The sequence below is a fragment of the Sander lucioperca genome, chromosome 7 (genome assembly GCF_008315115.2).
Source record: "Sander lucioperca isolate FBNREF2018 chromosome 7, SLUC_FBN_1.2, whole genome shotgun sequence".
Classification (NCBI taxonomy): domain Eukaryota; kingdom Metazoa; phylum Chordata; class Actinopteri; order Perciformes; family Percidae; genus Sander; species Sander lucioperca.
The window spans coordinates 11726988-11752747 of NC_050179.1; the positions used below are offsets into that span (position 1 = coordinate 11726988).

At 40.2% G+C, this 25760-nt stretch overlaps 3 protein-coding genes across 3 annotated transcripts in view; 2 read left to right on the forward strand and 1 right to left on the reverse strand.

The window, feature by feature from the left end:
- The window catches only part of otud7a (OTU deubiquitinase 7A), a 37468-nt gene extending 31647 nt beyond the window's left edge, over positions 1 to 5821 (reverse strand). The window contains exon 1 of the mRNA XM_031283158.2: positions 5643 to 5821. The gene's annotated coding sequence lies outside the window, so the exon portion shown is untranslated. The remainder of the gene's footprint in view (positions 1 to 5642) is intronic.
- A 2238-nt stretch (positions 5822 to 8059) lies between these two features.
- On the forward strand, positions 8060 to 23770 carry LOC116038794 (proprotein convertase subtilisin/kexin type 5). The gene is made up of 16 exons (XM_031283461.2): positions 8060 to 8433; positions 10296 to 10499; positions 10584 to 10652; positions 10817 to 10859; positions 14350 to 14495; positions 16120 to 16314; positions 17499 to 17585; positions 17683 to 17881; positions 17990 to 18213; positions 18337 to 18579; positions 19260 to 19505; positions 20234 to 20429; positions 20786 to 20991; positions 21144 to 21244; positions 21864 to 22035; positions 23015 to 23770. Exons 1-16 carry the CDS (start codon positions 8250 to 8252, stop codon positions 23395 to 23397), a joined length of 2898 nt encoding a protein of 965 aa, XP_031139321.1. The 5' UTR covers positions 8060 to 8249; the 3' UTR covers positions 23398 to 23770.
- Positions 23771 to 23823: 53 nt separating this feature from the next.
- gcnt3 (glucosaminyl (N-acetyl) transferase 3, mucin type) lies at positions 23824 to 25747 on the forward strand. Its single transcript, XM_031282858.2, has one exon. The coding sequence runs from the start codon at positions 24032 to 24034 to the stop codon at positions 25286 to 25288; it is 1257 nt and encodes a 418-aa protein (XP_031138718.1). The 5' UTR covers positions 23824 to 24031; the 3' UTR covers positions 25289 to 25747.
- Positions 25748 to 25760: the final 13 nt, after the last annotated feature.

A 25760-nucleotide genomic window follows, 5' to 3' on the forward strand; every position in this document is an offset into this window, starting at 1 on the left:
AATATAGCTTGAGTTACACCATTTGATGGCAACAATAATGTTTGAATTTAGAATATATACGTATATATTAGGGCTGTCAATCGATTAAAAAATGTAATCTAATTAATTACATACTCTGTGATTAATTAATTGAAATTAATCGCATACATAATTAACGGTGCCTGAACCGATACTTTTTAAGAAAGTAAAAAAAGAAAAGAAAAAAAAAGGGTACTAACCAACAGTCGGTGACATTAAAGAACGGCTTGTTTATTGCTAAGCAATATGGTCAAAATTAAATGATTTAATAATAATGTATAACAATAACAATGACTTATTTCACTAGTAAATTGCTGTTGAACGACAAAAACAACCACCAGATGGGAAAAGGACATTTACAATAACTTAAAATGCACCACGAGGGTGTAGTTTACCAGTTTCATTGTGTTGTTTCTCCAACGGCAGCTGCAGATTATTAAATACCAGTGTTGAATCCTCTACAGTAAAACACAGTCAAACTTTACACCGTTTAGCGTTAGCTTTCAGCATTTTAACCATGTTTAATCCAGCTACTAGCTAGCGGTAGGCTAACGTTAGCTGCTGTCGAGTATAGTGTTAACTAGCGTCACGTGCAACGGTGTTTGTGTATTGTCTGTTTCAGAGCATCAGAGAGAAGCACAGACATCAGTGGCACCAGATTTCGGTAGCCAGAGTTGGCAGGAAGAAGATTTTTACAAGTAAATGTTCCAATTAATGATCCAGGCAGCACATTCTCGTCTCCCTCCTTCATTTTACAGTCAAATGGTGGCTAGAACGGCTCCGGGTCAAACGTCAATATGGAATAGATTAATCTGCGTTATTTTTTTTAACGCATTATTTTTTCTCAGATTAATTAATCAAAATTAACGCATTATTTTGACAGCCCTAATATATATATATAATAGTCCTCGCTGCAGACAAAAAAAATATTCTGAACCTGAATTACAACACATAATTTAAATCTAATCATGGCCACTGGCCACTCTATTCTCATCAGAGGTAATAGAAAAATGCTCTGAAGCTAAAATATTGTTAAGACTCAAACAATCTAGCCAGTAAATAAAACTTTGCTCAAACAGACAGACTGGAATTCAAAGGATGTTTTGAGCACTGTGTTACAATATTAACATACTTTTACCAAGCAGAGGAACAGGATTGAATGCACTTCTTACTCTACCTAATCTACTACTTACTTAACTGCAATAGTCAATTTTATCTGACAACCAAACTGTGCCTGTCGATGATACTTGATTAGAGCACAGTTCAACAATTAATGTGGATAATCCACAAAATCTTTTATATAAACTTTTACGTTGGTCACTTGGATGAAAAAAAATTGGCTTTGTAACTTGATGTGTGTTCTCCAAACCGGCCTTAAGTGCATCCACAAAGAGAGCATTTAGTGGGTGTGGATGCATTGCGGAGGAAAGATGTGTCATACTCAGACCAGTATCAGTAATTTGGACCAAATCAGAATCAAATTTAGAAGTTTCCAATAACACAATCTAAATGTCAAGTGACCTTACACGGGGTCCAGACCCCACAGTTGAGAAATTACAGTATGTGGGTGAGGGGATGGCCGATACGTTTATGAGAGTGCTTGGGAGAGGCATTCAAAAAGCAGTGGGAGGAAAGTAGTTCTAGGGTAAATAATCTGAGCAGACCTCCACCACATATTCTTGTGAAATGAATACAACTCTGAATGCATGTACAGTATTTGCAACTGTATGACTGTTAACAAAGGTTGACATCAAAATAACTTCCCTAAAAACCTTTATAAGATAACTATATTGTACAAAAACATAAGCCTGACCCTCTTAAGTCATCTCAGATCTCTTCTTCATCCTCTCACAAGTAAGGAGACAACAAAAATAGGCGAAATATTACTACAGCTGAGAAAGGGCAAATTTTCTCCCCAACATTCTGTGAATGAGTTTTGTCAAATGCTTGTTGAGATGCGCTGCATCTTATGGAGATGAAAGAAAGGGCAGTGACAGTGACAGACAGCAGAGCATTTGTTTTATCTACTTAAGAAAATGAATGACGCAAGCTGAACAAGTGCACTATTGCTCTTCTCAGGGTGGCGCGTAACCTGCATTTCACTTTTAATATCTCCTTCAACGGAAATAAACTGTGAGACAAAATGGAGATACACTGAGTTTCCAACAAATGCAGCGGGGTTTTGCAGAGAGGCCTGACCTCTTTTTCTGAATGAATGAAAATGACCTATACGCTGTGGGCCTGCATGAATCTAAATTGAGTCACCAAGGGTATCCTGTGCAACAGCATTCTGTTTGATTTAGAAATTGCTCCCTTGCTGATTCGAGGCAGGACATGGGATGGCTGTGCCCATTGGGCCTTGTGGGGAGAATGTTAGAATGGCAGACGTCTCCAGCAGCCAGCCTGCTCCCAGACTCAGAACCAGACAAGTGAAGCAACACAAATGCAATTAGCTGAAGGAGGCGCAGACACACGCATACACAAGCTATGTCTGTCACAGAGGATATCTTCTTGGCAAAACATAACATTCAACTCCTATTGCTGCCTGTGTCACATTTGGATAAAGACTGAGAAAAAGCTCTGTCTGTCACACATAAACACACAACCTGTGGTCTCTTTCTGTTAGAGGGTGTCACTCTCTCAGTCTTGATGAAAACACCTTGTCATCGGTGATGACAGTTCAATCTCAGACAATGTGTGCAACTGTAAAAAATATTTATATGCCAAATCAACTCAAATCACCAGACTTTGGTTGCCATAAAAATGTTCAACAGAAACATCATCTATTGCAAAACTTTTAACTGTATTTTAAACTGAAACTTCAGCTATCACTATGTCTGTTACACCATAATAGCCATAATCACACATGCTACATGGTGTCGTCAGGGGTAGTACATTGTGATAAATATTATAGTAAACCTTTCTATTATATCGCAATCAAAAAAGTGAAATGTGCACATAGGCGGTGAGAGTTCATGGAGCTCTATGGTGAAGCATCATCTTCTTGAAGCAGCAAAATATTTGATTAAATGTAAGTTAAATGTATCAAACAGCATTTTGTTTAGGGACTTGTGTGCTCAACAGGTAGGTTTTGGTTTCAGCATATGAAAGTGTCAGATAAAAAATGACTAGATTATGCTCTGAAAGGTTCATTCCCACTTTTAGAAATCAAGCAGCGGCCATTATGATTGAATTCTGATGCCAATGCACCTTAAAAGTGCCTTAAAACAGACTTTCTCTAATGACTATTAGTTAGATTAAGGAAAACTTCATTAAATGATTCATTGGAAAGACTCCTAATTCTATATTATAATATATAAATATATTTTATTCAAAAGAGGATTGTGCCTTAAAAGCTAATGTCACTTTCTTTCATGGTTTAAAATAAGTGTTCATTAGGACAATGTTAAATCCTGAAAGAGAACTATGCCCAATCCAGATTTCCTCATTGTGGCTTAAATTACGATTTTTTTTTTGGCTCTAGTACCTTACAAAGATGACAACAAGCTAAAGTCCAGGCATTCAAACATCCTTTCAGAAACCTATTAGGTCCCTTTGATTATGGTGACAAGACATGTAGGATCCCCTATCTACCTCTTCAGCAATTTAGACATAAAAAACAAACAAATGTAAAACACAAGCTCTGACCTTGCAAACATTGCCAAATCTAGATTTATAGAAAGTTCATAAATCCTGATTGAACGGTTTCTGCAGTAAACGTATTACAACACTTCTATGGTTAAAACATTTAGCCTACCACAGCATGGCAGGATATAATGGTGTAAGGATTTATTACAGCTTTATGGCACAAGGCTTACAACTTAATGTGTCTGTGATTTGGAGGTATATTTTATGTTGCCACATATTCACAAAAATCTTTGAGAAAGGCTTGGAGACAAATTTCCACAATAGGATCTGTCCAACATCAAGGCCTTGCGTACAGACTCACATATGACCCCTGTGCCTGCCTCTGTGGCCTCTAGCTGACCTCCCTCTGCCTGCAACATTGCTACCCCACCGGTAGAGATGACTGAAGAACAGGCTCCACTTCAAAGCCCTGCAGTGATTGGGCCATGATTACTATGGGCACTTGACTCATGTCATGTCCACTGAAGGACTAAACTTTAGGGGAATCAGGCATGGAGACATGGAATTCTTTGCAGGTGCTTTTCAGGGTCCACAAGATGATTTATTTTGATCGTTCTTTTAGATTCCTGCCTAATGATACCAGCGGAAAAACACAAGTGTTATTCCTATAATGCAACCAATGTTTTTTTTCTCCATAATAGCTAATGAGTGTAATGTTTTCGTCTTAGTTTTTTAAGTAGGTAGTGGGCAACTGGCACAGATGTTTGCAAAGGAATGTCATTTTGTATCAGTCGAGAAGCACTTTGATAAAGCGGCACTGCCACAGTGACATGAAAGCCCAACTGGGTTCAACAACAACCGTCATCTCTGCTCTGCTTTTCTGGAGCTAAATGCCAGTGACAGGAACAGAATTCACTGTGGTAACTGATCAGGTGCCAAGCGCCCTCTCCCCAGTGCCCTGCTGCACCGAAGCCCTCTGTGGAGCTGGCATGGCCTGGCTTGGCTTGGCCTGGCAGCTACGGGCCCTGCTTTGCATCTCTTCCCCGTCTATTCAAGCTGTCTCCAAATCAGATAGACTACTGTCAGCGGCCCATCTCGCATGCCCAAGTGAAGCATTCGGACAAGGTTAATAGGTAGCAGAATAAGTTGTAATGGTAAGTAGCAAACAACAAGTTGGTTTGATGTAAATCATCCTCTGCCAAATGACCAGGAGGAAAGAGTTAATTTCACTAGTGTACCCATGCAGCTCAAATATAATCTGATATTAATGATAGATTAAAGGTTTTATTATGTAGCGTAGGTCTTTGTCAGGGAACATGAATATGCTTTTAATACCATAGCAATGAAGTGTCCTCAATATCTTTACAGGCAGGCGTAGTTAGTAGATATTGTGAACCAGGCCAACAATAAATTTAACGTATATGGGCATCAGAATTAAACCAGACAGTGGTATTTGCAGTTATTGTAAGGCTTCCTATGTTTTTAATGGACAGTGAAAATGCTGTGATTTACTATATCAACAGCTGTTATGAAGGCTATTTCAACACTATTTACATGTTAAGCCATCTGGCCCAAAATACACTGTGATGATTAATATTCCATCTGTAAAAAGGAACCAAAGCCTTCAAGGCTTTATAGCCTCAATAGGCTAATATGCTATTTATTTTAGGGTAAGCCACCATCACAAAATACACTCAGCTGTCTCAGATATATATTACATTGCTACTGTATGTTCCTACATCACAAAAGGTCTGTGACTAAGCATACAAATTGAAGACCACATCCATGTTTACAGCATTTCACTGTCACATCCCAAACCGCCGATGAGATTTGTGGCCTCGATGCATTCGCCTTCGACCTAAAATAAAAGGTATTCGCACGGAACCTGAAGTTGAATGCATCGAAGCACGTACTCGCATAAAGACAGGTGCACCTGTCTGCAGTGATAGCCTATTGTGTTCACTATCAAATGAGCCATGAATCGGCCCTGTCGCGCTGAATGTGGAGAATAAAACGAAAACAGGTCTGTCTCTTACCGTTCTGTTTTCAGTCATTACTCCCCATCCTAACGTTTTCAGTCCTCAGACCTCTGACGAACCGTTAATTCCTATCGGGCAGTCTCACTCTCTCCCTCCCTCTCGCTCATCCCCATGTCATATTTCTCCGCTGCAGCAGAACAAAGCCACGCCTCCTCCGACAGCCGCTGCCGCGTGACGTCAGCCGCTGAAGACGTTTGGCTCACGCCCTCGGATACACATCCGGGAAGGAGCCGCGAGAGGCCGCTGTGCCTTGACAAAAACAAAACACTTCAGTTCCTTTTTTTTCTTCTTATTTTTTTTTTCTTCTTTTTTTTACTAAAGTCTGAGGTAAGTGTTTTAAGACTTTATAATAATAAATTGGAAAAGAGATAAAAAAAAAAAAAAATAATAATAATAATAATAATAATAAAGATAATAGCAATTATACATTATTCTTCCCACAAGAAAATTTGTAAAGAAGCCGACTAAAAAGTCGCCTGAATTGTGTTTATGTTTTCATATTAAAGTTTTTCCTTTAGCCTTAGGAACACAACTTAATCTGTAAACCACCTTCTCTACCTATCTCCACCAGAACAATCTTCTTGATCCCCACCAGTCTGGCTTCAAGGCTGGCCACTCAACAGAAACCGCCCTCCTTGCTGTCACTGAGCAGCTTCACATCGCTAGAACAACCTCTCTCTCTTCCATCATCATCCTTCTGGATCTTTCTGCTGCCTTTGACACAGTGAACCACCAGATCCTCATTTCGACACTCCGAAATCTGGGTGTCTCAGGCTCTGCGCTGTCATTGCTCACATCTCACCTGGCCAACCGAACCTACCGGGTAACCTGGAGAGGGTCTAGCTCAGAACCTTGCCCACTCAAAACTTGCGTTCCTCAGGGATCAGTCCTGGGTCCCCTCCTCTTTTCTCTGTACACCAACTCTCTCGGGTCTGTCATTCAGTCACACGGCTTTTCTTATCACAGCTACGCAGATGACACCCAACTAATTCTCTCCTTTCCTGAGTCTGAAACTCAAGTAGCAGCACGTATCTCGGCCTGTCTGACTGACATCTCTTCTTGGATGTCCACACACCATCTGAAACTCAACCTCGACAAGACTGAGCTCCTTTTCCTTCCAGGGAAGGGCTCTCCTACCCAAGACCTGACTATAACAATTGACAACTCTGTGGTAGTCCCCACCCAGACTGCTAGAAACCTGGGTGTAACACTTGACGACCAACTCTCCTTCACTGCTAACATTGCCGCAACTACCCGATCGTGTAGATACATGCTGCATAACATCAGAAGGATACGTCCCCTTCTAACGCAGAAGGCGGCTCAGGTTCTGGTTCAGGCTCTAGTCATCTCACGTCTAGACTACTGCAACTCCCTCCTGATTGGCCTGCCTGCATGTGCCTCCGCTCTCTTCACTGGTTACCAATTGCGGCCCGCATCCGCTTCAAGACACTAGTACTTACGTACAGGGCCACGAACGGATCAGCACCCGCTTACATCCAGGACATGGTCAAACCATATACCCCAACCCGCCCACTTCGTTCTGCATCAGCCAAACTGCTTGCTGCCCCCTCACAGCGAGGGAGAACTAATCACTCAACGAAATCCCGACTGTTCACTGTCCTGGCTCCCAAATGGTGGAACAAGCTCCCCATCGATATCAGGATGGCCGAAAGCCTACACATCTTCCGCCGAAGGCTAAAAACACATCTCTTCCGACTACACCTCGGATAAAAAAATAAATAAAAATAAAAATTCTTGAACCTGCACTTTCATATGTCTCTTTGTAGCTTTGCCTATTTAAAGCTAATGTACTTGCACTTATTAGGCTACTTGTTGTCTGGAGTTTGAACCTTCACAATTGAAAGCACTTAATTGTAAGTCGCTTTGGATAAAAGCGTCAGCTAAATGACATGTAATGTAATGTAATGTAATGTAATGTAACTAGCCTATAATTCCTAGCTCAATGTAGGCCTAGTGTTTCTGACCACTATCTTACCAGGGATGACACACTGAATTAACTATAGGCTATAATGGCAACTACTCAGCTAATTAACGTTACCGTTGAGTAAATACTGAATTGTGGCATAGGAATTTAAGGTAACGTTACAAATACACCCATTTCATTTTCAATTTATATAAATCATAACTACCTAAATTAACGTTAACGTCATATAGCCATAACGTTAGACATTTTATAGTAATTGTAGTGGCAGTTGTTTATCAGGTATTTTGTTTGACAGGTGTCATGTTTTTAGGTTAAACACATGCATCAAAAGCTTTGCAAACAGACTGACACTGGGAAATGATATGGTGTGATGGTTTTAGCCCATTACGTTAAATGAATCTATCTATCTATTGTGACACAGAAACTGGGTTGCTCTCTCCTTTTCTTCTAGGATCATCTAGGCTACTTAAAGCTGACCGCAGTCCACGCTCATTGTCCATGCTTCACTTGAGCGAACTGGTCCTGCAAGTTATATGTGGGCTGTGTCACAGAGCTCCATATCGATCTGCCAACGTACCTGCTGTACGGACACTGCGTCTTTGGAGACACCTGGCTGATTGTTGTGTTCTTACTTCCAGTGAAAGTCCTCGGGAACAGCCATGAGGTCCGTCACCGCGTTTCTGCTCTTTCTCTACTGTGTCGGATTTATTGGGTGTAAACCCTCATCATCATCGGCCTGCCCGAAAGGACAGTTTATGCTGAAGAACCAGTGTGTCCTCTGCCATCCCTCCTGCTCTGAGTGCGACGGGCATGAGCTGTTTGAATGCACTACCTGTGGAGTTGGTGAGTAGAATTTTTTGTACACGGACTTTTAACAAAGCATAATCCTGGATGGCTTTTCCAAAGGAAAAAAAAGGCAAATTATAGGCTATATTATATTATTTTATTTTCCTTATAGGCTACTACGATGCACTTGATTTACCCAAAGAGGGGTTTAAAAAATAATGTTTTGTACAGCCTAGTTTTGCAAGAACAACAAATAAATCACCGCCAGCTACACAAAGGCTTCATCAAAGATAGACAATGTCCTTACCATCAAATGACAAATTTCACGTCTGCATTTGGAATACTTTCTGCATGAGCTGTGCAAATATGATCAGTAAATTACTTGCCATTAGCCAATATAATTTCTCTGTTTTGATTTTGTTTGGCTCCACAGATGCCTGATTAAAATCAAAGCCATGTCACAGACTCATTCATCCAGTTGAAAGGGAGGTGGAGTTTTTTTTTTAAAGCAGCACTATTTAATGGTTACCAAAGCAAAGTTGTTTAAAGGCTTTTGAATTAGAGGAGGAGCATTACCCTCTGGTTTATCATTTACCCTTGTTAAACAGTCAGAGACTGCTGTAGAACTTGTTGGTTTTTCTGTCACACAGGCTTTTCAAATAAGTAAGAAATGAAGGTGTGATCATTTGTCTGCCAAGCGTTCACAGTGTAATCTGATCATTTCAGAATGGGGCCTTTGTTAATCAGAGGGAAAGAAAAAAATATCCCCGTGGGCTAGAAGTATTAGGCTACTGTTGCAGTTCAATGGGCTTAACCTGCAAACCCTGCAAGTCTCTCTTTCTCTTTCCCTCACACACCACTTGTTTTAATATATGCATTTTGACATTGCCACAATAATGCATTTCAATTTTTACTAACTGTATTTCAATGTACATTGCTGTTATGATGATATGATATTTTGTTGTGTAAACTTTAGTATACAGTAGCATTTGATCCCAGTGTGTATTTGGGTGATGTTCTTTGTGAATGAACATCAAAAGCCAAAAGTCTCTACCCTTTTCCTCATGCTCTGTGGTTTGTTGTCATGTAGAAGTCACATTTCTCTGTGCGTGCTGAGGTTGAGTCTCTGGGAAGAGGAAGTAGAAAGACAGCAGCAGCAGCAGCAGCTTGTGGCACCCTCCTCCCTGTCTCACACATGTTGTGTGCAGCACTGAGCAGATGAGACAATGCAGTAACTCAGCTGCTTCCAGAGATGCCTCAGGTGCCACAGCTAGGCTAGTGGCAGGTGGCAGAGTATTAATCATTAGGGCCAACAGAAGACTGTGTCTCTGCCCACAGCTCTGATCTCTCCTCTGCCTCTGATTGCCCTTGTTTACATTAGTTGGAGCATCATCAGTCATGAAGTGATCTCAGACTGTGATCTGTCTGTTATTTGCAGGCCTACAGCCAACATCCTGGGCTGCAGCCATCAGTTCATGATGTTGTTCATGGCGTTGACATCCATTTGTTCTGCCACTATTTTCTATTTTTAATAAATATGCATGTGTAATGAAATGTATGAATCCTCAGTTTCCAGATAATTGCCTCTGATTTACTCGTTGAGACACATGACATCTCTCTCCTTTTTAATCAAACAGTTTTGATGTCTGCAATATGTAGTAATGCTGTTATCTGCTGAAGGCAGTGAACTTTCACACAGTTGGCAGCATGTCCTTTCATCTTTCCTTCATCCCATGTAATTGTCGAGCCCATTTGGCTCTACCGCTGTATTTATTATGAGAAGCTCATTGATTTTCACTTTACAGATTTTTGGAAAAGGTGTTTCCTGCCAGGAGTTCTGTATGGCTAATGGCATCTTCATCAGAGGAGAAAATAGAGTAAGCTTTATGTTAACAAGTCCCCTGTGTCCTCCTCCTCAGATGAAGATGGACAGGAACGTTTCCTCCACCAAGGTCGCTGTCGGACACACTGCCCCCGGGGACTCTATCCTGACAGGGGTCACTATGCCTGTCTGCCCTGCATAGCCAACTGTGAACTCTGCACTGATGGCAACATATGTGCCAAATGTCGGGAACACTACAAACTCCAGAATGGGGTCTGCCAAACGGCATCCTGTGACATAGGTAAATGTAAAGCAGAGTTTCTGAGTTGACTGCAGGTTGAGAGAAAGACATTCAGTCTCATTATGCTGGGTGTCTGTGTTTCAGGGCAGGTGCAGGACCCTGATACAGGAGAGTGCATTGACTGTGAGATGGGCTGCAAAACATGTTCCACAGGTAAATCACATATGCATACTGTATTAGGCTAACAACACCATACTGTTCCCTCCCTAATGTAAGGTGAATTGGCAATGTATTTTATAACCCTGGTTATAATGGTGCACAATGCATTTTGCTTCTCCCTTTGAATTCTAATAAATCACATGTTGTCATTTTTACAGAGGACCCTGAGATCTGCAACAGCTGTGTGGAAGGTTACTTTCTGTGAGTTTTTTTTTCTTGTTCTATTATTATGTTTTAATGAGTGGACTTTTCTGACCTCTCATATTTTCTGCTATAAAATCAAATGCATTCTCAGGTATTATTTTAGCTGGCTAACATTTAATATTAAGGCTGCCGCTAATGATTATTTATTATTAACTGTTATATTCTTGATTATTGACAAAAATATGACAATGACCCTAACCCACTGCAATGTCCCAGAGACCAGTTTGACATTAAATTCGCTTGTTTGTCTGACCCTCAGTCCAAAATCCAAAGATATTCATTTTTACAATCATGAAAGGCTAATAAAACCAGCAAATGGTCAAATTTCAGAAGCCAGTTCCAAAGAAATTTGGGCATTTTTGCTTAAAAGAATTACATACAATGTTAATTAGGGCTGGGTACTGAATTCAATACTTTTTAGGTACCGACCAAACTGCCTCTAAAGTATCGAGTTACGAACAATGCCTCGTCATTCCATGCTCAATTCTCAATACCTAATGAGTAAATCTCATAAGCGTCAGTGAGCCAATAAGCTCGCAGCATGCTTCTACCAAGATCTAATAATTTTTGTTGTTTACACGTCATAGAGACATGCAGGAAAAACGTTATGTTACACAGAGACAGGCTCACGTAGTTCAGGAACCGGTATTGAAGTTATGGTATTCGTATCGGTACCGGTATCGAACATTTTTTAACGATACCCAGCTATAATAGTAATCTATTATCAAAAGTGTTGCTGATTAATAGTTTTTTGATCAATTCGTAATTCCAGCACTATTTAATACAGTAAAATTAATCTTAATTGTATGTTTGACATCATTTTGCATGGATTTATTAAAGGAGAAATCCGGCGCAAAATGAACCTAGGGGTTAATAACACATGATTACCGAGTCGATCATTCTCTGGGATATGTTTTCATGCTAATCAAATGTGACCAGTTTTAGCCCAAACCACTAATTAGCTTATAACGCTAGTCGTCGGGGCACGAGGAAAGTAAAAAGAAATCGCTATTTCTATACCACTAACAAGGTTCAAAATAGCACCACACTTCCACGGTAGCATAATGAGGTTCCCTACATGTAAACCGAAGCATTGAGAACTTTGTAAGTGTACAGACAGTTTATTAAAAAGATAGTTTATAAAGACAATACCGTTCACGTATACATGCGGGCGCCATCTTGGGAAAGCAGTCACAACCAGTCGAACGACGAACGCCGTGCAACCAGTAACCAGTAGCATAGCTCAAGCACGGCGTGGTCGTGACTGCTTTCCCAAGATGGATGATGGGCATTACATATGCTGCCAAGAAATAATTAACCTCAAAATTACCTTGGAATTGTTTTTGTTAGCCATTGCCATGCTGCATAAAGAGTTGCAGTATGTGGGGTGATATACCATACCTTTCCATACATTTTGTTAATTATTTTTCACCCCACAAGAAACTACATTTCACCTGTATATCTGTTTACACTCAGACGCACTGTGTAACAGGTTACAGAGGTAGAACAGACATTCAATTGTGTACTTCTCCCCCAGGTTTAGGCCTCCTGGTATTGTGTGTGTCGGGTTACCTTCCATTCTGAGTGATACACTGTTACCTAAGCCTTTGAGCACAGAAGAGTGGTCTGCTTCACAGAGATACTTAACAGAGTGTGTTTTTATGTTATGTGTGTGAAGGAGAGGAGAAGAGAGAAAAAGAGAGCAAGTATAAGTGGAAAGCAGAGCCAGTATCAGGTGATTATATAGGGTGCACCATCTTGACTTCACTGACTGCTTGCGTGAATCACAGCGGAGGAGGGTTGAAGGAAAATCCAATGCTTCACTGCACTCACCCTTACTGCCATTACATAGGATCAGTAAGATACTTTGTCTTCTTCTGTGAATCAACTTGTGAAACTTTTACTTTAACAGTTATGGTTTTAGAGATTTAAAACCGCAAGTCGTCTAAGACATTTCTGTGGCGCAGTACTAATTATATCTACCATGTGAGGCAAACACCGATAAAAGAAAGCCGATAGAGCATGGGCGATCGTGAACTGCAGGAAGAGCCTCACTGTGATAGATTGTGACAGTTTCCAACACTTCAAGAAATTCCACTACTGAGGTTTTGCTGGTGTAATAAAAACTGTTTAATTCTAATCACTTTGGCATAACTGTGAATCTGTAGAGTCAATGTTATTCTCGCATAAAACACTGTCTATTGAAAAGAATTACAACATGATGGATGCTTGGTATTTATTGACATTTATCTTCCTCTCTATGGAACTACGTGCAGCTAAACCAATAAATTGCTGTGGTTCACTCTCAATATGATTTTTTTTTGCCATTTATATATTCAAGCTTTCTTAGCTTCAGGAACTACCTAGAGCATATTTGTACCCTTTCCTAACTAATTCAAGGAGTAAAAGCCCTAAACAAAAGTTGCTTTGGAAATGCTGATGTGCTATCCTGGAATGGATAGTCTAATATTTGCACAGAGGGATTCTTAAACATCCCGCAGATTCTTAAGTAGTGTACTGTTTCCAGGCCAGAGACAGGGCCTGGTCTGCACCAGCTGCTATTGTGAGGTAGTTGATGGATGCAGTGTGGCGCCTCCAGCTGTTCCTTCTCAAACAACCACCGCATCTTAGCACCAAATCCCCGGCAACGCAGCAGGAAGTGTAGCTTAGGCTGTCAGTAGTCAGATTCTCTTATGTAGGGAGGTGGCAGCAGAGGATGCTGTACTATATGTTAGTGGCTTATTGCTGTTTAGCTTGTTTTATTTAGAGTGTTAAGTCTCTAAAGTAAGAGTCAGTCTTGCTTCAATGTTTCATGTGTGACATCTTTGCAACTCCATATCGCAACTCCTTTAGGCTAGATTATTTTTTTAGGACAGCCGTCTCATGTTTAATAGCTCAGTTAAGCCCCGAAGGACTAATAGGACAGGTTAATGACAGAAATCTCCCCACGCCTTTGGGCTACAAATAAAACACCAATTAACTTTCTGCCTTAAGAAGAGAATAGAACCATGATACAGTAAGCTAGGAGAAAAGCAGCCAACATTATATTTTAGTCTCTGTTTGCCATCCTTTCTAATGTTTGACTGAGTCCACCTTTTGGCCACGGAGGACTGCTGAAGTCAACAATACAGCTGCAGGTGTGCTGTGGACTGTATGTGGTGTGTTTTGTCTTTTCTCTGGTTTCAGTTCATCTAGCCTCAGACTCATCCATGTGGGCAAAAGCTGCCTGCAGCAACGTCATTCTTCAGTCACTGTAAAGCTTTGAAAGGGCCATTAAATCACAATAGTTTTCATCAGCTCTTTGATATTTCAATAGCTTTGTTCTGCATGCTTGCTTTAGAAAAAAACAGCTGTGACGGCCAGTTTTAGTCAACCATTTATCAGGCAAATTCACACACATACAATTGTTTGTTAATTGTTACAGATTATCAGTAAATAATTTGGATGGTATTTGATTTTAGTTTTGAAATAACCTTTTATTTTACAGTTTCAGACACCAGTGTCGCAGGCATTGCCCCCAGAGCACCTATGAGGACTGGGGCAGGGGTGTGTGTCTGTCCTGTCCAGCACCATGCACAGATTGCAGGAGTAACACACGCTGCCTTGCCTGCCAGCCTGGTTACTTCCTCAATGGTACCAGTAGCAAAGAATCATCAATTTTGTGTATATTTTGTTTACTACTAGCATACTAAAGGATTCAGGTGCCCCTTTTGTACTACATAGTACTAGTAGAGTTTGGGTTTTACAAACCCCAATTCCAATGAAGTTGGGACATTGTGTAAAACGTAAATAAAAACAGAATACAATGATTTGCAAATCCTTTTCAAATTATATTCAATTGAATACACTACAAAGACAAGATATTTCATGTTTAAACTGATACACGTTATTGTTTTTTTCAATATTGATTTTCGGCCTTGCCGCTTACGTGCAGATACTTCTCCAGATTCTCTGAATCTTTTGATGATATTATGGACTGTAGATGATGAAACCCCTAAATTCCTTGCAATTGTACGTTGAGAAACGTTCTTAAACTGAAAGTTGGACTATTTGTTCACGCAGTTCACAAAGTGGTGAAATTTGCCCCATCCTTGCTTGTGAACAACTGAGCCTTTTCGGGATGCTTCTTTTATACCCAGTCATGACCAATTAACCTGTTCACCTGTGGAATGTTACAAACAGGTGTTTTTTGAGCATTCCTCAACTTTCCCAGTCTTTTGTTGCCCCTGTCCCAGCTTTTTTGGAACGTGTTGCAGGCATCAAATTCATTCATCAGTTTGAACATTAAATATCTTGTCTTTGTAATGTATGCAATTGAATATAGGTTGAAAGGATTTGCAAATCATTGTATTCTGTTTTTATTTACGTTTTACACAACGTCCCAACTTCATTGGAATGGGGGTTTGTAATATACTCACTGTGTATGTGAGAGTGATCAATCATTCTGCTCAACGAAAAATTATGGCACTTTTGAGTCTTAATTTGGATTGCAAATTATGTCTGTGTTAGCAAATCTGTACCATGAGATATGCAAATGTATGGTTTATGCAAACAAGGAAAATTAGGATTGTGTTGTCAGGTTGTGTTCCCTATGGGCATCTACTGTAAGTAAATGCTTTGAGATTGTAAGTAAAGCCTGTAGCTATAAAAAAAAAAAAAACATGTACAGGTATATATTATCATGTGATGGACATTGTGTCAGACAGCATCTGTCACAGGTGATCAGCTTATTCCCTCTTCTTCAGCCGCAAGGTCCATCCTATCTAGGTCATGTGTGAGAGAGAGAGAGAGAGAGAGAGAGAGAGAGAGAGAGAGAGAGAGAGAGAGAGAGAGAGAGAGAGAGAGAGAGAGAGAGAGAGATTAAACAATTGTGAAATAAATAAAGAGATTAGCAGATCTTTTCTGAGACCACATCAGTGCCACTTTGCTATTTTCTTTATGTTTGTACTAATTCTAAACATTGTGTTTTGAAAATTAGAATGCCTTTTTAGTGTTGAAATAATTAATGTTATATTATAATTAATGTTATATGTATACTCAGAAACATATAGTGACTGGGCGTTCTCTGCATAAAACAGCCAGGCTCTCTGTGAAACTTCCCTCAATAAATACAGGTTTTAAAATAGTGAAATGGTAAATTATATATTATCTGCTATATTGCCTCTGCTAAGTTTAGCAAGACCACTATTTGCTGATACAGATGAAATGCTGTACTAGAAAATAATGTCACTTCCTCTGTACTGCTCTGCCCTGTCAGGAGGTGATTGTATTAAACAGTGCCCACCACAAACCTTCAGTGACTCCAGTGGGTGGCTCTGCCAGTCTTGCCACAGCTCCTGCCAGACATGCCATGGACCTCGGTCAACTGACTGTGACCTGTGTCTTAGTGGGAACACCCCTCTACATGGCCAGTGCCCTATGGTTAACTGCCCATTGGGACAATACTTTGCAGGTAAGAGGAACAAGCATAATACGGCTTAATTGTTTGATGGTAATGTTTGTGATCTTTCTCTAAGGGCAACTGTTTTGACTTATTAGAGACAAGAAGGTGGAAGCAAGTGATTAATGGACAGCATGACATATGAGTAACAGGTGACAGTGGAGTCAGAGATTATACTGAACAACATGATACTTGACTGGTTGAATCCCTGATGGAATTAATTGCTCTTCTTCTATGGACGGTCAGAGTAGAGGTCAGTACAGTGTCCCAGGAATTTGTAGGGATTCAGTGTCTTGCTCAAGGACATGCACGCTAGCATCGTGCTTGCCGCTGAGACAGGGGCTTGAACCCTGTTGAAGGACGATCTCCAACTCACTATGTCACCCTGCCGCATGTGTACTGCGTCACCTTTCATTCAAGAGCCATTTTAGTGGAGATATTTCAAAAGGCTTCTCTGCCTTAAGCACATGGATCTTCAACTGATTCCCTTTGGTGTCTGTGTACGGCATTGGAATATAACATTACATTGTTATCAACCATACAGGGTAATCAGGCTTATCTTACATTTCTGCCTCATTGGTTTCATCATTAACATCCCTGTGTGGATCATGCCCATGTGACGTACATTGTCAAGAGCACTTATTTTCCAATATTTTTCTAAACTAAATACTGCTGCGAGTAAATCAACTATTTATATTTTAAATGCAATTTTTGCATTGCAATTATAATTGAGTTTTATGTTTGTAATACAGAGTAGTTTTTTCAAATGTTTGAAAAAAAAAAAAAAAAAAAAAAAAAAATATATATATATATATGTGTATGTATGTATGTATATATAACATCAGGGGTTTACATGCATTAATAGATCACTCAGTGAGTGTGAAAAATGTTCTTCTTTTATGTCAGCAGTAAGCTCTCCTAAACATAGTGTGTCATATTTTGTCTAACTGACTATCAGAAAATAAAACATCAACCACATCCATCTTTTGTGCCTCAACACTACTTACATCTTATTATGCTCCCCTCTAGTGGTAAAAGTGGGTAAAGCAGACAATTCTCAAGTTTCTTAGCTCAAGTGCTCAGGTCAACAGGATTTGATACATCGGTCTGTGTTCTGTCAAATGTTATTGTGTGTTGTTAAAGTATGAAATATTATAATCACTCTACTCTCTGTCTTTTTATTCTTTTTATTTTAGGGAAATATAGTGAATGCCATGAATGTGATGCATCCTGTAAGACCTGCTTTGGCCCACAAGCACTGGATTGTTCTTCTTGTTTCAAAGGTACAAATATTTACTGTCTTGGGTCATGATGATAATGAATTGAAACATTATCCCAGTTCTTTTTTGAGCATTGTGCGTGTGCATTTGTTTGTCACAGGATATTTCTTGGGTCAGGACAGTTCTTGTGTAGTGCAGTGTCCATCTGGCTCCTACGCAAACTCTGCCACTCAGTTGTGTGAGGACTGCTCGCCAAACTGTGAGGCCTGCGTGGACACCAGTGATACCTGCATCAGTTGTTCCAAAGGCAGCTATAAACTTTTTCTCCACCAGGGGAGGTGCTGGTCAAATTGCCCAGAGTAAGCAGTTGGATGAGCTAAGCAGTAGAATGAAGAAAAACCTTTGTAATGATGGTGTGTTCCCGTTTACTGCATTTCCCTCTTTTTAAATCTCCTCACTCATTTCAGAGGTTTCTTTGAGACAGCAGAGGGATCGTGTGAAGCCTGTGATAGCTCCTGTTTGTCATGTGATGGGATCAAGTCCCAGTGTCTATCTTGTGCTGATGGCCACTACTTGGAGAGTGGTATGTGCAGACTCAACTGTTCACTGCGGACATACCCTGCAGATGATGGTACCTGCAGACGCTGTTCTCCCCACTGTGACGTTTGCTCAGATGACAGGACCTGTTTCAGTGAGTTGTTGGCCATGTGGGAAGCTAAACTTACCAAAATTGAAGTGGATGACATTTTAAAATGAATTGTGAGACTGAAAGCTCTTGTTACAACTTTAACACCCCTCTTCAATACCATTACAGAATGCAGTTTCCTCTACCTGATGCTGAATGGTGTGTGTAAGGCAAGTTGTCCCATTGGCTATTATGAGGACATGGAGGAGGGCCGCTGTGGTCAGTGCCACCCGACTTGTGGCAGCTGTTCAGGGCCCCTGGCAGATGACTGCGAGACCTGCTCGACGTTTAGCCCTAAACTCTATAAGGGTGTATGCTCCAAAGACTGCCCCACTGGTACTTACTATGACACTGAAGCTATGGAATGTCAAGGTGGGCCTCTCAATATATAGATGTGACTTGATTAGATTTTTAAGCAATGTTGAATATGCAGGCTAACATAGTTTTCTGACAATGTACTATCTAGCACTGTCATTTAAAATTGTTAACCATGTCTCATTGTTTATGTCTCCCCTATGGGAACTTTATTTAATAAAATAGTGAATGTATCACGTTTTTAAGATATAGAATAAGTGGTTTCTATTGCTCATAACACAACAGAAATAACACAAAACCCTAGGTTGGAAAAGTGCAGATGGTTAAACAGATAAACCAATGTCTAACTAATGTCTTTGTCTCTGAAGTGAAAAATATTAAAGGAGAGTACACTGAGATTTTGACAGCCAGTTTTGTGAAATGGAAATCCAGCATAACGTGAAGATTGTGTTTTGGCTTATTTAATATAACTGCTTGATAATAAAAATCCCCATAAGCCAAAGTCAACATTTACAACTGTATAAAGTTTGCTTATGCATAGGTAGGAAGAACTAAATCCACAGGATCTAGAACCGCAACACTGCCATGTATTATCTGAAAAGGCTATCTCGGCTTAGTGATAATGAAAAACAATATTTATTTTTATATTAAGATGGTGGTGGTGATTACACACTCTTTTGTGAATACATTTATATGACATTCAACTGACTCAGTCTGATTTGTTTGACTATGTGCAGAGTGCCACCAGACTTGTATGAGCTGTTCTGGCCCAGATGCAAACCAGTGCACACAGTGCGAGAAGGGACTCGTGCTGGATCCAAATACATTGTTGTGTGGCGTGACGGGTGATACAGACTGCCCACCAAGGACCTACCTACACGACGACCAGTTCACCTGCATGGGTTGCCACCAGCACTGTTACTCTTGTGAGGGGCCGGGCAACGATGAATGCCAGACCTGTGCCATCCCCAAATACCTTCATAGTGAGCATTTTCCACTAATGTTCAGCTGCATACTAAAGTGGTTCAGGGTGTAAAATAAATTAAAATCAGCAGAGAAGCTGATTTCTTTTTAAAGTGTATGTATAATAATATTTTTCAAAGCTAAACCACATATCTCCAAACTTTCAGCTCTTCAAGGACTTGATAAAAGTCTTATTTTTAACTTTGATGACTTTGATGGAATTTGAGCTTGAGTCATAGATTTTGTCATTGAGAGTTGCTGCCCTCAGTGCACCTTGAAAATGCTGCGTAACGATGGCTTTCCTGAGAATATTTCACAATTTTAGTGTCGCTTAAACAGCTGCATGTAATTGATCAACAGTTAACAACAACAGCTGGATAGACTGATGATGGCAATGTACACGTTAAGACTAAATTTATTTGTGCTCACTTGTGTGGAAAATCGTATTTGAAAATATCGTAGCACTTTCAATTTCAATTATTTGGAGCCTTCAAAATGTTTTTTTATATGAATAACTATGGATTTTGAAGTGTAAGCACTGCAACGAGTCCAGTTTCAGTTGCGTCAACTTAAAGGTATTAACTAAAGTAAATGCAAAAATAGATTTTTTTGGGGGGATTTTTTTAATCGATTCTGAATCGTAGAAGATAAGAACCGGTATTGTCATTTGAATTAATTTTTTTTATCAAAAATAAAAAAAGAGCATGAGTGTGTACTAAACTGGTAATATAACCTTGCTTTTTTCCAGACAGCACCTGTGTGAGTGAGTGTCCAGCTGGTACATACGACACAAACCAGGATGCTGATGGAACAGAGCTGGGTCTCTGTTTGCCTTGTGATAATGCCTGTTCCACCTGCAATGGAGCATCGCCTAAAGATTGCCTCACTTGCTCTCCAGGATACTTGCATCTCCTTCAACTCTGTGTCACTCATTGTCCTACAGGGTACAACACAGAAGGCTCCATTAATGTCTCGAAATATTTACTTTGTGATGAAATACAACCTCAGTTAATGGTCTGTTAACTGTGTGTGTGTGTGTGTGTGTGTGCGTGTGTGCGTGTGTGTGTGTGTGTGTGTGTGTGTGTGTGTGTGTGTGTGTGTGCATGTGTGCATATCCATCTATAGTATGCATTTATTAGAAAGAGTATTTCTTGAGCAGTAGAGCAACTTCCTCTGAAAACTTTTTTACTCAATTCCACAGAAAGACTTTAGACATAACTTCTAAATGATGTCTGCAAATCAAAAAAATCTACGTATGTGTCTGACTTGTTAGTAATGATAAGTCCATGCATTTCTTCAGGTATTACAAAGAGGGCTCCCACTGTGAGAAATGTGATCAGTCCTGTGAGCTGTGTACAGGGCCAGGGCCTGAGTCCTGTAGGGCCTGTCCACCTCCTCTTCTGGAGCTGCAAGGCACCAAGCTGTGTGTTGAGCATTGCCCACACCGCTTCTATCAGCTCAATGACATCTGCAAGCAGTGCCACACCAGTTGTCAGACCTGTACAGGTACAGATGAGGAAGCTATTAACTACAGCTCTGTAATAATTCATTTCCCAATCATTTAGTCTCCTCCACCTACTGTAAATATCCTTCCAATGCGTCAATATTGGACATTTCCTTCAACAGAAGTTCCAGATAATGAGTATGTGTGTTTGCAGATGCCTCGCCTCAGGGATGTGTGACGTGCGACTGGGGCAGCACTTTAAAGAACAAAGTCTGCTATCCCCGCTGTAAGGAGGGACAATACTTTTCGGAAAAGGTGCATTCTTATCTACTAGCCATATACAATATTGCTTGAATTATTACTGTATAATATTTAAAGACCAAAGATAAGGGCTTCCGACTTATTTTTCTCAAACAAAAGTGCAAAGCAGTCCCATTAATTTCTCACAAAACCAGTGCACTGCTATACATTGCAATAGTGGGTGTAGCCTACTGTACTGTAGTTTTGGTTATTTCACATAAGAAATATCCGTTTTTTTCTGTTTTTGTCTGGGCTCTTCGTACTGGTTTAGATTTAGCTGGAAAAATGTAATGTCACATACTTTTGTGCACCAATAAGGATGTAGCAATTTTTGATGACACAATGTGGACGTGGCGTTGTTTGCTTAAGTTGGCCACAACCACACAGCTCTCAGGATAGAGTGTTAAATACGTCATCAAATGAACTAATATTTATTTCACCTTTTGATTGTTGCTCAATTAATGATGCGTATGTAATGCTATAAAGCAATCTGTAAGATTTGAAAGTATTTTACATTATGGAGCAAATAGGCCTACGTTTTCACTCTCTGTTCCAAACAGTCCACATTGCTACAACTGGCATGTTTTTATTTTATGTGCCCAGTACAATAATTTGTGAAATTGTACCATTGTAGGAAACCTGTGAGCCATGTAACAGCTCGTGTAGGCATTGCACCGGCCCCAGACCTGACCAGTGTCTGACTTGTCACCGTGATGCTGCTCTTCATGCTGTGGAGAACCGCTGTGCGCGCTGCTGTCAGGCTGGAGGGAATGACACCGATTGCTGTGCTTGTGACAGCCGCTCAGGTAGGGACCCTGCCTATCATAAGAAACATAGACTTGTTTAGATGCGACCATCTACTAAAATCAGGGTTCGAATTACGTGGGAGCCAGTGGGAGCTGAGCTCCCATAGCGAGAGGATGAGATCCCATGAAAGCAGTAAAATCATACGTGTATTTCTGTCGTAGTTTCGGTTTCCAACCTCAGATGTAGAGCAGCGTACAGCCACTTCCATAAACTTTGTCTCATTCAGAGACCAGAGTCTCAAACGGGGCTCTGTGTCTGTCAGAAGGTCTGAGATCTACCGTATCAGCAGAGCAATCATGTAATGCACAGCAGACTATGGAGCAGGTGAATTCTTTTCTGAAATATAGTGACTTTATTCTTGTAATAGCCTATTATCACTTTATTTTTTTCAAAATATCACGACTCCTCCAAATCACAGAGAGCACAAATGAGCTATATTTTGAATGTGCACAAAGTTTTGAACATGAGCAGTAATCTTGCTCAAACACATCTGAAATATTACAGTCCAGGGTTTTATTAATCCATTAAAATGATTAATGTATCACTGAGGTGAATAATTGTCATGTGCACATTTAAGGAGGTTACTTCCTCAACAAAAGACGCAAAAGAGGAGGGAAGAGTAAATGATGCTAGGCTACATGTGTGCTGACTCAGATATAATTAGAAAAGTCGATCTACAGGAGAATAAATATACAGAATGCCTCAGAGCCTTATTGTAATATATTCCATTATGTGTTTATATTTACATTGTAATATATGTTTCCCTTTACATAAAGATATTTCCAGCATACATTGATTCAGAAAAAGGTAAATAGGTGCATAAAAAATCACCAGAATGCAGGAAATGAAATGTTTAATGCACAAAATTTGTTGCTCATAGACTACTTTTTTTTTTTTTTTTTTTTTTTTTTTTTAAGAGACCCCCACAAAGATGAAATCATAATTCGAACCCTGACTAAAATCAGTTTTTTGTTCTAGCTCTGTGTGTGGAGGCCCCCCGACCCAAGTCAGGAGACAATCAGGTAACAGACCTGAATATGTCGTCTAGAGCTCTGAAGCACACCTCGGCTGGCTTGCCTATTGCCTTGCTGCTAGCACTGGGGTTGGCTCTGGCTGTGTTTGCCTTGGTCAAGGCTCATGCCAGGAAGAGGCTTTGCTGGGGCCAAAGCTATGAGAGGCTGAGTGGCAGCGCCAGCATCAACATGCCCCACGGTGTTCCCGAGCCGGACAGTGGAGACGAGGTGGATGTGGTGTACACCAGTAGAGGTGGATCAGTTTATCGACGCTACAGCTTTATCCATGAGCAGGACACAGATGCAGACCAGGGTGTGGATGAGAGCACTTGTCTTAATCAATCTTAGATACATTCGTACCAGAGCCTACAGTATCTAAGGAATGTGTTGTGGATGCTCACAATTTCAAGACTGACAGGTGAATTCAAAATAGTTTAGTTCATGTTTAGAAGAGAATGTACAGTAGTGGTAGTATGCTTTGGAATGTTGCTTTCTGAGTTCTGGTGTTTATTCTACTTTACAAAGTGCCTGTAGCTGTATAATGCACATTCTTAGTTGAGGCATTTGTGAGTAAACTGTGAAAAAATACATATATGTATTACTTTTTCTTTTCTTTTTTTTACTTCATATTAAAGAGATATTTCTGAAACAGTGAAATGATCATGGATAATATTTGAAATCTGCATGATTTGTTGTAAATAGAAATGTAAATGAAATAAAACCATTTTTACTTGATGCCATTAGTGTACCTTGAAAACTTGATAACTACTGAGAATATTTGTATATTTAGTATCATAAAATAGTATTGAAAATGTGCTAGTGTAAGCTGATCATGTAAATTCCTTCCACGCCTTAGTTTGACACACCTACTTAGGGGGCTGATTCATCTTGTGTTTATTAACTGAACCGTGCTGCACTGATCAAACTGTAACTTGTACTGAAGACAAGGTCACCTGTGTTGTAGTTACCTCAAGCAAGAAAAATGTGTTTTTCAAGGTTGTTGAGGAGCCAGATGTTGAGGACCCTCTCTCTCTTCCTCATGGGTACGTTCCTTTCTTTTGTCCTTTGGGAAGCTGGCTTGAACAGGCAGTCATCGTCTGATCTCATAATACCACAGCAGTTCTCTATTGATCTGCCTGGCTGCTCGGCTATCATTAGTGGAGACGTCGAGGGCAAGCAAGGCGAATTAGAAGTTCTTCTGGCATCCAGGAAAAGACAGCATCGTTTATCTGAGGACTTCTACCTTAATGTGACAAAGGACTGTCCATCTTACATTGAAAACAGAGGTTTCATTACAGTGCCTCTGAGTCAAGAGGAGAAGGATTTTCCCATTGCCTATTCCATGGTGATCCATGAGAAGATTGAGATGTTTGAGCGACTTCTACGAGCTGTTTACACTCCTCAGAACATCTACTGTGTGCATGTGGACCAGAAATCCTCTAAAGAATTTCTGAAGGCTGTGGAGGCAATTGTTTCCTGCTTTTCTAATGTGTTTGTAGCCAGTAAATTAGAAAGAGTGGTATATGCCTCATGGTCCCGAGTGCAGGCAGATCTGAACTGCATGAAAGATCTGCTGAACTCACATGTCCAGTGGAGATACCTGCTTAACACCTGCGGGACAGACTTCCCCATCAAAACCAATGGAGAGATGGTTCAGGCACTGAAGGCCCTGCATGGGAGAAACAGCCTGGAGTCTGAGGCCACCAATGACTACAAGAAAAGCCGTTGGCAGTATCATTTCAATGTAACTAACACTGTCATCAAGACAAATGTGAGGAAAAGTCCCCCACCTATTAGCAGCCCAATGTTCACAGGAAATGCTTACTTTGTGGTCACAAGAGCCTTTGTGAAACATGTGATGCAGGACAGAGAGGTTCAGCAACTTCTGGAGTGGGAGAGGGACACATACAGCCCTGATGAGCACTTGTGGGCCACTCTACAAAGGATGCCCTCTGTTCCTGGATCAATGCCTACCAACATCAAGTACGATATGTCAGACATGCATGCCCTCGCTCGTGTGGTGAAGTGGAGCTATTTAGCAGGAGATATGAAAGATGGAGCCCCGTACTATCCTTGTACTGGCACTTACAGAAGAGCAGTTTGTGTGTACGGAGTTGGTGACCTCCCGTGGCTCCTGAAACAACAACAACTCTTTGCAAATAAGTTTGATCCTGAGGTTGATGATATTGCTATTAGATGTATGGAGTCAGTTCTGCATTTCAAAGCTTTAAATCCATGAGCCAATCCATCATTTTGTAAAGCTTGCAATCATTTGAAACGTAAAATATAATGTATTAAGGAAACAGTTCGTAGTTAGAACAAGTAAATATAGAAAACCTATTCATTTATTATATATTGTCAGGGATTTTCTATTGAAATGTCTTAATATTTATATATCTTTTAATTTATATTATCCATTTTAAAATGGAATGTAAAAATATTCTGTTAATGTCAGTATATTATGCTCTTATGTAATTTCTTATTTTCTGTGCATTTTTAGATTATAAAGATGTTGATGGATGGATCTTGCGGTCATTTCTGTATTTGTGGTGCCATCTAGTGGATTCTAGGTGAAAGAGATACATTGCAACAACAAAAAACTACATTACCTATAGCAATTTGGTGATTATTTTAACTTTGTAGAACATACTATACACTTTAAGTGCTGCTGTATAATTATATCTATATGGTTACCACTGCAAAACTGGTAC

Coding starts and splice junctions, on each gene's coding strand:
- LOC116038794 (XM_031283461.2), top strand. CDS start 8,250: ATGAGGTCCGTCACCGCGTTTCTGCTCTTTCTCTACTGTGTCGGATTT. Junction 10,860..14,349: donor TGTGTGGAAGGTTACTTTCT/GTGAGTTTTTTT, acceptor TTTATTTTACAG/TTTCAGACACCAGTGTCGCA. Junction 20,430..20,785: donor GTCACTCATTGTCCTACAGG/GTACAACACAGA, acceptor GCATTTCTTCAG/GTATTACAAAGAGGGCTCCC.
- gcnt3 (XM_031282858.2), top strand. CDS start 24,032: ATGTGTTTTTCAAGGTTGTTGAGGAGCCAGATGTTGAGGACCCTCTCT.